Below are 12,361 nucleotides of genomic sequence, written 5' to 3' on the forward strand. Positions count from 1 at the left end.
AATAGCTAGTAGAGACACCCGCATCCGGGTGCGAAGTGGGAATCTGAGCGATTTCCTGAGAGATCATTGCCCTCAGTGTGCCTAAATGATCTTTGGACGGAATGTTGTCTACAACGCCTTCAAAGTGGTGCTCTTTTGCCTCCACTCCGAGATTGGCTAGTAGATCTGCCAACTTGTTTCCTTCCCTCCTGATGTGCTTAAAAATTATAGCTTGATGCCTGGATATCCAGTGGTTGATCATCTCAAGCCTCTGGGACATTCTCCAACTGCTGCTTATTTTATGTACCGGGGAGCCATGCTGTAACTTTGTGGCCATTCTGATTATTATCTGCGAGTCCCCTTCTACAATGAGGGGGAAGAGATTTGTCCTGTGTGCTATATTGAGTCCTCTCCATAGACCTTCCAATTCCGCAGAGTTGTTAGTATCCTAGCCTATCGAGCCCATGAAGATGCTTAGAGGACGGCCTATGTGATCCCGGAATACACCACCATACCCTGCTTGTCCAGGGTTTCCCTTAGAGGCCCCGTCGAAGTTTAGTAGAATCATGCCTGCTGGAGGAGGATTCCAAGAACTTATTTCCTGCCTGTGCTTGTTAGGAGATCTGTCTTTAGTTGAATAATTGTTTATGCTCATTTTCCAGTTGGCCCATATGGCCTTTTCTTAAGGAAGCGTCGGAAGGTCTTCGGGGTGCCATTCCTTGAGTGAGAGGGTTTCTTTAATGTTATGATGGACTATATTCCACAGTTTTTCCAACGGCAGCGTTTGATCTTTGAATATTCTTCGGTTGCGCTCTTTCCACAAATTCCACATTAGAAAACCTGGGAGGAGTGTCCATAATTCATTGAGAATGGGACTTTGATAGGGGGCTTGACTTCCCTTGTCTATGGTTCCTATGAGATCGTCTTGCACTCTTCTTTCTTTTTGACAGCGGAATGCTATCTTCTCCCATAGTTTTTTTCCCATTGCACAGTTCTGCATTAAATGTATTGCTGTTTCTTCCTCCTGTCGGCACATATAGCACATGGAAGGACCTGAGAAATTTCTTTTTCTAAGATTGTCCCAAGTTAAGACTCTGTTATGACAGAGGAGCCAAAGAAATGTGGATATTTTCGGCCAGGTTGATTTATGCCAAACTTTCCCCCATAATCTATCTTTGTACATATGCCCTTGTATGATTATGTTATAAGCTTCCTTGGTTGTGAAAACTCCTTTCTCTCCGTGGCCCCATCTCAAGATGTCCGGTTCATCCGAGACTCTTATATGTCTTTTTTGTAGCTCGGTTTCGAGGAGCATATGTGTTTGTTCTGAGCCGGTTGGGAGGAGCAGATGTTTGTCTTTCCACTTCCTGTAATCTTGAGGTGCTTCGGAGGTCCAGCATTGATTGACTTTGGCTTGATGATGTATTCCTCTTTCGTTGTCAGGAATGCCTTGAAGAATGTCATTGATTTTTGGCATCTGCTGCCACGAATCATCCCAAAAGCGTGCAGTACTCCCATTTTTGATTTCCCAGAAGCAGTGTTCCTGGATAAGAGATCTGTTTTGTATTGCCGCATTCCAGATTGCAGATCCCGAGTTTGTCTCAGTCGTGCGTAGTCTTTCCTCTAATGGATGGTTGTTGGCGTACTTGGCTGTCCAGAGGGATGCCCATGGTGTACTAGGATTCGCCAGCCATCGCCACCAGATTTTGGCCCCCATTGCCTTGTTGCTGTGTTCGGGGTCTCGCAGGCCTATTCCTCCTGCATCTTTTGGTAAACACACTTTTTCCCACTTTAGAAGGGCCCATTTTCGATTCTGTCCTGAACCTCCCCATAGAAATCTTCGCTGTAGATTCTTGATTTCTTTTAGGATCCACTTGGGGGCCGCTAGAATGGAGAAGAGATACAAAGGCATAGATTGGAGTACTGCTTTTATTAAGATTATTCTGCCTGCCATGTTCAGAGAGCGAGTGGTCCATAGGAACAGACGTTCTTCTAGTTTTTCTAAGAGATGCTTCCATGAGGAGTGCTTGAGAGCAGAGCTTGTAAGAGGGGCGCCTAAGTAATTGGAGGGCAGGGAGGCGGAGGTGAAACCCAGAATGTGCTTAATTGCTCTTTGAGTGGTTACGGGGGTGTTGAAGAAATAGATTTGGGATTTAACTTGGTTGATGAGGGCTCCGGATGCATCAGAGAAAGTGGAAAGAAGGGTTTTTATAAGGCGAGCTTCTTGGACTCAGGGGTGAGCAAAAATCATGTTGTCATCTGCGAATTGTTGGTGGGTGTGAACCGGGGAATTGTGAAATGAGAGCCCTCTTAACCTTCTATTGGTCTTGGCTGCTATGATACTTCTACCCAGGCCCTCAGTCATGATGACAAACAGGAAGGGGGATAAGGGGTCTCCCTGCCTTATGCCTCTAGAGGGTCGAAAAGTAGCTGAGGGGATGCCATTGATTAAAACTGAGAAGAAAGCAGAGGATATTAAACTATAGATCCATCGAATCCAAGCGGGAGCAAAGCCAAAATCCGTTAGAATTTTGTGAATGTATACCCAACTTAGGCTATCAAAAGCTTTGGAGAGATCTAGTTTAAGCAGCATACCTGGTCTTTTGGTCACTTTTAGGGAGTGAATTAACTCATGAGTGAGGATAATTCCATCTGTGATTTGGCGGCCTTCAACATAGCCGGATTGCTCAGGCGAGATGATGAGGGGAAGAAGCGGTTTGAGCCTATTGGCAATAACCTTTGAGGTAATCTTGTATATCATGTTACAGAGTGCAATGGGCCTGTATTTGTCCGGTTTGTTGGAGTCTTCTCCCTTAGGGACTAGAGCAATAAAAGTGGCATTTAGTCCTGGATACATCCACCTTAGCTCTCTGGATTCCTCAACCACCTGCCATACTTCATTCTTTATCAGGTACCAGAATTTGTGGAAGAAGTTTGCAGTGAATCCATCCGGTCCGGGCGCTTTTCCTTCTTTCATCTGTTTGACTGCCTCTTCTACTTCCTGCATAGTGATAGGTTGGAACAATAAACTGTTGTGCTCCTCCGTTATGACCTTGGGTATGTTCTGAGTGAGTCGGTTGATGGTTGGGATTCGATTGATTTCTGGCTCTTGGTAGGCTTTTTTGAAGTGGTTGATGAATTCCTTTTCTATGCCCTCATGCGTTTCGATCTTCTCTCCCTGCTCATTATTGATATGAGTAATTTGATTTATCATTCTTCGTTGGACTGTTGTTTTGTGAAAAAAATTTGTGTTTTTTTCCCCTCCTTTGAGCCATCTTATTCGTGATTTCTGCCACCATAAGATTTCCTCCTGTTTAGCTCTTTCTAAGATCTTTGATTCTATTTCTTGTTCCTGTTTGGAGAGCTCCTCTGTTCGCCCGCCTGTGATGATAGCTTGTTGTACTTTCTTCATTTCAATCTGAAGTTGGGCCTGATCTGCAAAGATGTTACCAAATGATTTGTGGTTCCAATCTTTGATGACCTTTTTGAGATTTTTCAGTTTTTGTTGGAATCTAGCCATTTTTGTGCTCTCGGTTGAATTGAAATTCGTCCAGCATGTCCTGACCAGTTTTTCAAAATCTGGATGAGAGAGCCAAAACTCCTCAAAACGAAAGGGGCGTCTGAGATTTTGACCAGGTCTGTTCCATTGGAGCTCTATGGGCCAATGATCCGATCTAGAGTAGGGGATAATAGAGGCTGTAAATTCTCCACCTACATGAGTTGCGTTATCAGAGATGAGGAATCGATCAAGGCGTGATGCTATTTGTTGCTCTCCTGCCCTTTTATTTGTCCAGGTAAAGACTCCGTTGCTGGTTGTGACGTCCATTAGCCAGTTGCTGTTGATGAAGTTCTTTAGAAGACCGTCATCATTATTTGAGTTACTTCTGCCTCCCCTTTTTTCGTCCATACTGGCTATCATATTATAATCTCCTCCAGAGATCCATAGAGGGAGAGGTCTATCTCTATTGAGATCCGACAGAGTGTTCAGTAGTTGGTTTTTTTGAGCTGTTTCCTGTGGGAAATACACATTAGTTAACAGTCCATGAGCATTCGTACCTTGGAGGTGGAATATCGCTTGGATGAAGTTCTTGTTAGCTTGAATGTTGCTGAGGTGGATTAACCGGGCATCCCAGAGAATGGCGAGGCCACCAGAAGCTCCATGTGCGTCTACTGCTGTGACTAGCCCTCCTGGCTAGGCCTTCGCCGCTATTTTTTCCAGAACTGTGGAGTTGCATTTCGTCTCTTGTAGAAAGAGGATACTGGGTTTTTCTTGCTTCAACATGTTTTTTAGGATTCGTCCTTTCTTGGGGCCGTTGAGCCCTCTAATATTCCATGAGATTAACTTCATTGAGAAGGGTTGGGGTATACATCGAAGTACTTAGTCAGTTTGGCGTATCGCCCTGACTCCACCAGAATCTCTCCTATCTGGATTGTTCTTTCTAGGGTGGTTTTCCGTCCCCTTTTTTTGCTGTCCTTGGTTTTGAATTTGCCGTCCCATGGACTGCCAATCTGTACCCCTAGAGAATATTTTTTCTGTGCCTTGCTTAATACTACTACCAGATTGTCCACCTGCTGTTCTGGGATTTGTTCAAAGCTTCCTGTGCGACATGCTTGTTCCAGACCTGGAATGTCCAGCTCTCCGATGTCCAGGGGCTCCAGGTCCTCATCCATAATTTGGGGCGATTGAAGAATATTTTCAGGTTCTGTCGAGGTTTTTCCGCTTAGTTGAGAGTATTCCATATCCATTTTCTCAGTTGGTTTGGACATATTATTCTGAGGTTCTTTCGAGTGGTCTTGATGGGTGATTTTTTTCCCTCTTTGCGTTGAAGTTTCCCCTGGTTGTTGTTGCTGGTTTGCTTCGTCTTTCTCCTGTTCCTCGTCCGATCCTTTCTCATCTGCTTTATTCAGAGCTTCGAATCTATTGCTAGATGTTGCCTTGTTGCCAGGATTTGCTTTGGGATTGTTGGTGTGTCTTTTGTTTCCTCTTCTCCTATTGACAACCTTTGTGAATCCATCAGGAGAGTGATTGCTGGATTTGTCCGGCATGGATGGTGGCTTATTAAGAGGGCAGTCTCTATACAGGTGTCCTATTTCATGGCATTTCCTACATCGAAATGGAACCTGTTCATAGTCTATTACTTGAACCCATTCAGAATCTTCGTGAAATAAGCTTACCGTATCTGGCAATGGTTGTTTGAGATCCATGTAAACACAGATCCTGGCATATGAGATCTGCTTGCGTAGTCTTGTTTCCTCTGCTACCCTTACAAATTCGCCAATAGCGTTGCCAATCTCCTTCAGTGAAGTTTCCTCCCAATATTCCCAGGGCAGAGAGTAAAGCCTGATCCAAACTGGCGCATAACTCAGATCCTCCTTGTCTGGGTTGAATCTTTCCACCCAGCCTTTGAGAAATAGGCATGCCGAGTTGAAAAAATAAGGCCCTCCTTCCAGGATTCTGGTTCGGTCTTCAAAACAGTTGAAAACAGAAGTGAAGAAACCCTTTGCTCCTAAGTGCAAAGATATGTCCCCTTTAGGATGCCAAACGGTGCTGATCCAAGCCCTCAGAGCCCGTTCCGTGGGCCAAATCCCTATAAATTTACTGATCAGTGCATGATCCCGCATATACTGTATCCTGGCGTTGATTCGTTCACTTGGAAAGAACACCTGTGGTCTTTTAGTGGCAACAGGTATGCAAGTTGAGGAACTTGCCCTATTTCTGTGCTCTGTCTCAGAATCTTTACCCTGCTGGTGATTGTCGTGCTCGGTACCCTCACTGAATTCATTCGGTTTGTCCCCATCTGCCCGTTGCCGTGCTCTCGCGCCCGGTGAAGGGGGAGGCTCTTGGCCCTCCCCCTGGGGAGGAAACATTGTTCCGTCCCTTATGGTGCCGTCACAGCGCTCTGCTACACCTGTATTTGCCACAGGTTTCTGGCTCAACAGGCCTGCCGCCTGCAGGGTGCTGTCGTAACCCTAACGAAACCCGTGATAGTTCAAAAAATAAAAAAATAGGTCTTTTAAAAAATGGGTTACGAAACAATTATTTACATTTCACACACTAGAAAATTTAAAGTCAAAAAATAGGTCTTTTAAAAAAAGGGTGTGATGCAGAATACCCACTTTTTAAAATCAGCATGAAAATCACTACCATTCTAAAACTTAATGCACATGAAAAAAATTAAAGTTCCAAAAACCATGTTCTAAAAAAAACATGTGTATTCTGCATCACCACTTTTGAAAATCGGGTTATTTTTTGCTATCTCTACGAAACGGGTAACAGTATCAGTTCCCATTTCAAAGTTTACATTGTTCGTACAAGAATGAGTTTGTTTTTCAAATATTTCAAATGCTAGAAAATTAGAGCTCCATCCTCTTTTATCACCTTGGGCTCCCTTAGCTTCTTGTTGGCCCCTCCTTCCACTAGCTCAAATTCCCTCCAATGTCTTCCTTGTTCAAATTCAAATTATGCATGTGGTGCCCCCCCCCCCATTCCACTAGCTACCAAAAATAATTCGAACTGCCTATAGTTCCTAAGTTTCTGCGTGTGGGGTCCTCCTCCTAAACCAAAGTTGCTGCCAAAATTGTGTTGTTGCATCCTGTGGCTAATTCATTTGAGAAGGGACATGATAGAAGCAATGGTCCCCATTACTTTGAGTGCCTCCATGATATGAGGAAATTTCTATTGAACGTTGTCCCTGGTGAGCCACTTGCCTTGGTGCATAAGCTAGTCGGCTTTGATAACCCAATATATCTAGATCCTCTGTTAGCAAGTGTTCTTAATTTGTGTGTCCACAATATGATTAGTTGTGGCCTGTTCAATGTAATCTAGGTTGAGCTATGTTGGTGCCAACTTCTTGACAGTGTCTAATGTGTCAAACAATGATGGAAAGTATGATCGAAGACGATCCAAATTGAATATTATATGCAAACCAAGGAATGGGGGGATACTTAGCACAAAAGTGTTGTCATAAAAATCTTTGTTGATGGTGTAAGGCCTGTATCAAAGTGGTCGAAGCTTTCAATGGGCTTAGTAAATGCATTCTTTCTACAAATGCAACCAAACCTTGCTACCCACTTAAAACTTATATAGCACTCGCTGTTGATCATGATGTTGTTTATACGTAGTATTGGATTTATCCAAGATATCATGAAGTTGTCAATGGATGTGCTAAATTCATTCAATAAACTTGATGTCTTAATCAACTTCAGATTAAACATCTACACATTTTTCTTGGGTAGTTGCAAAAGGCATTACAACATCACTGGTATACACTGGTTGAAATCACAGGCTCACCTAAAAGGGGTTGTGACTAGTTGATCTACGGAAAGATCTATTGTAGCTATGATACACATAGGGGTGACTCTTATACCATGTTTGTGTAATCTTAGAGTTGTACATGTGTAGTATGTGCACTATCATCCTGTTGATGACCTCTGTCTAGCCATCAGTGTGGGGGTGGAAGGTAGCTAACTTGGTGAGCTTGTTGTCCAATTAGGATTAGAGGCTTGACTAGAATGTGCTTAGGAACCTACTATCCTGATCTGATATAATGGTCTATATGATCCAAAAATGTACCCAAACATGTTCGAAGAAGAGATTGGAAGTGGCTTCTTGCAGGAAGCTAATATGGCCATCTTAGAAAATCTATCGATGACCATAAACACATAGTTATTACCATGCTTGGTAAAAGGAAGACCAAACATATAGTCCATGGAGATGGATTCCTAAGGATATATAAGAGAGGGTAGAGGAGTGTATAGGCATTTATTCTTAATGGCTGGCTTGGTGATGGTACAGGCAGTGCAAGATCTGATATATTTGACAACATCTTGTCGTAGTTTTGGTCAACAAAAAAACTTATGCCAATATCATCTCCACACCAAAGTGTCCCATGATATACTTTTAATGTGCCTTCCAAATAAGCTTTTCATGCTCATTTGAAGGGACACAAAGATGTCCCATATAACATGACAATCCATCCTTAAGGTGGAAGTATGGAATTGGATTTCCAACTATCAACATCTGTAGGTGGTTGTGAATTCTAAGTCATTGTCATATAGCTGCGAAATCTAGAGGTCTCATGTCCACAATATTTGAGAACTATGTCATATACCTATAGGGGATAGTATGGTGTACAAAGGGACGTACCCAAGGTAATAATGTAATAAGGAGATGGGCCATAGCTAATAAATAAAGTGGTTAACCCGCATCATGTAAGGGACCACAAGTAGTTAACAATAATGTGATAAACCCATTGTATTAGATATATGGTATTGAGAGACTCATGGTATTGTATGTATGAAACCTATATAGAGGCTAGAGATTCCCCATTGAGAGGTGTGAAGTATTATTGTATTGACAAACATATGGCTTGTGGTGTGTTCTCCTTCCCTAAGGAGTAGTTGTATGGTGTTGCCCTACCTCAAGGGTTTGATTAATAAAGAGAAACACTTTTGTATTTAGATCTTGTTATTTCTAGGCATATTTATATATTTTTATATTTGTAGTCCAGATCTATTACAAGTTGTTTCAGAGCAATTTCATGGGCAAAGTGAATTTTTTTTCATTTTTTAATTTTATTTTTGTAGGAATTTTTTGGGGAAGCAAGTTTTTAGATCAGATATAAAAATTCCGGGACAAAATTTGTAGAAAGAAATTGTAGATATGGATTCTTTGAAAAAATACTTAAATTCAAAAAAAGCCAATTGAATCGGAGTCCGAATGAGGGAGATATTGTTGATTTAAAAATCAGCTGTGTTACAGAAAATTTTCTGATGAAAATACATGGATTACGGATCTCCAGTCAATTTTTGCAGTTTTTGGTGGGGAATTTTGAGAAACTAATTGCAGATTTGAGATCCTCTTGAAAAATCACCCAATTACAAAAAAAATAACATCGGTCGAATTAGGGTTCAGATGAGGGAGATATCGCTGATTTAAAATCAGCTCTTATTTACCAAATTTTTTGTGATGGTGGGGCAGTTGCAGCATGAATTTGAAATTCCAGATTGTCTAGATCGAGATTTCTATTACACAAAAAGATGCAGAATGGATGTTCCATTTCCAAAAATAGGCTATAACAATGATTCTGAGCCATATTGAACGAGTTGTGGCCATTTTAATTTTTCCTCATAAAGTAGGTAATTTTTTTTCCGTCATTCTACTTCATGGCTTCTACTGCGCTGATTTTTACAGGAAAATATGAAAAACTTACTATTGAAGAATTCATAAGAAGGGAAAGAAAACCTTTCAACAATTTTGGAAACCTTTAGAATGGATTAAGTTTAGAGATGAGGCTGCCAGATGATAGAGATCAGTAGACTAAACAAAGTTTTTAAGCCTTCCTGATGGGCCTCTAAATTAGACATAAATTAAGGCCCATGCCTCTAATTTAAAACATAAATTAAGGATGACCATCCTTCAACACATTAAACCTATATTTTTGCATTAGGTAATTTATTTTTAGCTTTAATATATTTATTAGGAAGGATTATGAATAATTGAATATTTGTGCCTAATATTATTTATTTTTTATGGAATATTATGAGAATATTGGGCAGATTATGAAGAGTTGGAGGAGGAGATAATTTAGGGACTTGTTCTCCACTATTGGAGGATCAATAATAAATAATAAGTCAACAAGATATTATGGAAATATGGCACAAATTGTTGAACTTCAATGATTGAGAAAATCTAGGAATGCGTTCCACTAATCAAGGGATTTCGGTGGGGAAAGCTTCCTCCATCCATGGGGAATGATTCTTAATCATTTTATATAAGTACCAAGTCGAATTTTCCTTTAGGGAATGATTGAGAAAATCTAGGAATGTGTTCCCTACCATTTAATGCAAATTCATAGTATTGGGGACTAGATCCACTAATCAAGGGATTTTGGTGGGGAAATCTTCCTCCATTCATGGGGAATGATTCATAATAATTTTGTATAAGTACCAAGTCGAATTTTCCTCTTGGGGGGTTTTCATTTAGTGTTATTGTGGAGGGATCTTGTATAGTTGCATCTCCATTGTATTTTCTTGCAGGGATGTAATTCTATTGACGAAAATAATGAAGATTGGTGTCATGTTCAGCTTCAAATATTCTTCTCCTCCATAGGTCTTTTAGTTTCATTGGGATTTGCCATCCCAGGAACCTCAGATCCCTTTTGTATCATTTTCTTTCCTTCTTTTCATTGCTTATTCACATGCATCTCTAGTTTTTATTTCTTTCTATTTCTACATTTAGTGTTAATGATTTCTTGTTGTAGGATTGAGTAAATGGTTGATCTAAGTTATTTTGTAGGATCACAAGAATTATTTCATCTTTGGAAAAGCTTTGGAATTTCATAGTAATCATTGAGCTTCTTAGATTAGTCTTCTTATTCCCAAATCTAGATTGTTGGACCTCCTTTTTAGCAAAGAACAATAAATTTCTGCTATTTTTTTAGATCATCCTCACGAGCTTTAGTCGAATTGATTCCACTTGCATTAGATCTCAAAAACATTCTAGTTCATAACGAAAATCACCCCATTGCATTTTCACTTGATTTGGTTAGACATTTCTTAGATTTACTAGCTCACTATTTCTCAAATTTCTAGGTTTTCGACTAGTAATGTTTTTTTTTTTTTTTTGCATGGGTTAACATAGGTATTTTTGCGTGATTCCACTTGGAATAGGGACCTAATACATCCTAGTTAATAACAAAATTTTTCCCATCCAGTTTGGATTTGATTTTCTTGGTCATTAAATCGTTACCAATTTCATCATTTTACAAGGAAACTTCTCCAAGCTTTTTGAGCGAATCCATCCATCTCCCGACTTTGGTTTTGAGTTCTGAGTGATCCTAGGAATTTTCTCTAGGTTTTATCCTTGAGGTTCATTGTAATTCCTACAGGATCATCCTATAGGTTTCTAGTACATCCTGTAGGTTTTTTTGAAATGGCTTGTTTTGAGGCCAAATTGAGAGAAAACCTCTAGAAAGTCACCAAAAGCCTCCCAAGGGTCTCCCACACCATCCAATCATCTCATAAAACTTCCATCCAACCTCCAACATCCTTAATTAACCTGCCACATCACCAAAGGAAATTAGTTTGCATACTTGATTTTGCATGAAAAGACAAAAAGAAAAAAAAGCAGATTTATTTCAGTCCCTTTACTTGCACATTAGTGATGTTTGATGCTTCTTACTTCCATGTTTAGATAGTAGAATTTGATTCATGATAATTTAGCATTATTGAAAAGCATAGTTTCTTCGGAGTTAATTAGGAAATGGTGTGATTTAGCATTGAGTTTCCATCTCTTTCCTTGTACTTTATTTCTTGCAATGGCTTAAGGTTCCATTTCAAATATTTCATTCTCTGCAATTAGTTTAGGACTTGACTTTAGTACATGCACTCCATTACATCATGACAACAAAGGAATGACACATTGTTTGCCGCACATATAGTGCTGATACCTCTTAAGTTTGTACGAACCCCGGTTGATAAGTAAAGTTGGTAGCCTTGGGAGTTACAACATTCTTGTTGCAATACCGAGGCTCGTCACTTTCCGATGAAGAATTTGAAAAATCTCTTTTAGAAAAATGGTCTCATGCTAGTGTTGATTAGTGGTTGTCATTGATGTCAACCCAAGCAGCACCAGGGGCTACCCCGATCTTGCATGATCATTTTGACTTGAAAACATACTCTATTTTGAGTCAAGGATCCTATAGATGTATTCTACTCATCGAGATGTTTCCGTTGATATATGTCACGCCAAGTAATTGTTCACAGTTTGCGAGATATTTGTGTTTGAAGTTAGTAACTCCAGTTAGTAGGCTAAAACCCTATGGAGTTGTGGCATGGCACTCATAATTGGTTATAGTCATTGAATAGTCAATAATTAATAAAAAAAATTACTCCTAAAATCTCTCCAACGATCACTTGTTGAGGGCCCTCTCAAGTCAAGACATTCATATAAATAATGACCCTCATATCCTCCTCTAGTAGGGATTTTGTGGCTTCAAACAGGTCATTGTGGAGTTTTCACTATAATGTTTTTTGTGTGCAGCTTCAAAAGCTAAAACTAAAACCCATTTGAGCCAAAATATTGATGAACCTTGTGACCTAATTTCAGATCTTGGTTCGCTATATTTGCGGAGATATGATATGCGGAAGTTAGGGTTTTCACAGACTCCCAAATTTCATGTCACACAAGTGACTTTGAGAAAATCATCATAAATTTCTCTCTGAGCATTAGATTCAAATTTCATGAATATTCACATAAAGAGGACAGACTTTAGTTTGTTGAGTAGCATTTTCATGGCCGAAGGTCGCAACAGTGACACATGTGACTTTGTACAAGTTCTCTCTACTGAACTAGTCTATAATCAGGTCATCATGGGAGATT

The 12,361-nt window shown here is 40.2% G+C and overlaps 1 protein-coding gene across 1 annotated transcript; it reads right to left on the minus strand.

Moving 5' to 3' along the window:
• Positions 1 to 661: 661 nt before the first annotated feature.
• Positions 662 to 4,214, minus strand: LOC149239035 (uncharacterized). Its single transcript, XM_089369731.1, has 3 exons — positions 4,101 to 4,214; positions 2,575 to 3,991; positions 662 to 1,926 (listed from the first exon to the last, which is right to left on the minus strand). The coding sequence occupies exons 1-3, from the start codon at positions 4,212 to 4,214 to the stop codon at positions 662 to 664; spliced, it is 2,796 nt and encodes a 931-aa protein (XP_089225857.1).
• Positions 4,215 to 12,361: the final 8,147 nt, after the last annotated feature.

This window comes from Pinus tabuliformis, chromosome 8 (assembly GCF_031772625.1).
Source record: "Pinus tabuliformis cultivar Carrire ecotype Pingquan chromosome 8, CPIR1, whole genome shotgun sequence".
Taxonomy (NCBI): Eukaryota; Viridiplantae; Streptophyta; class Pinopsida; order Pinales; family Pinaceae; genus Pinus; species Pinus tabuliformis.

What these genes read in the sequence shown, in the direction of transcription:
- LOC149239035 (XM_089369731.1), bottom strand. Translation starts at nt 4,214, where the DNA reads ATGCAACTCCACAGTTCTGGAAAAAATAGCGGCGAAGGCCTAGCCAGG. An exon ending in GCCATTCTCTGGGATGCCCG is followed by an intron (nt 3,992 to 4,100) that starts GTTAATCCACCT and finishes TATTTCCCACAG; the next exon opens with GAAACAGCTCAAAAAAACCA. An exon ending in AAAAGTGACCAAAAGACCAG is followed by an intron (nt 1,927 to 2,574) that starts GTATGCTGCTTA and finishes TGAACATGGCAG; the next exon opens with GCAGAATAATCTTAATAAAA.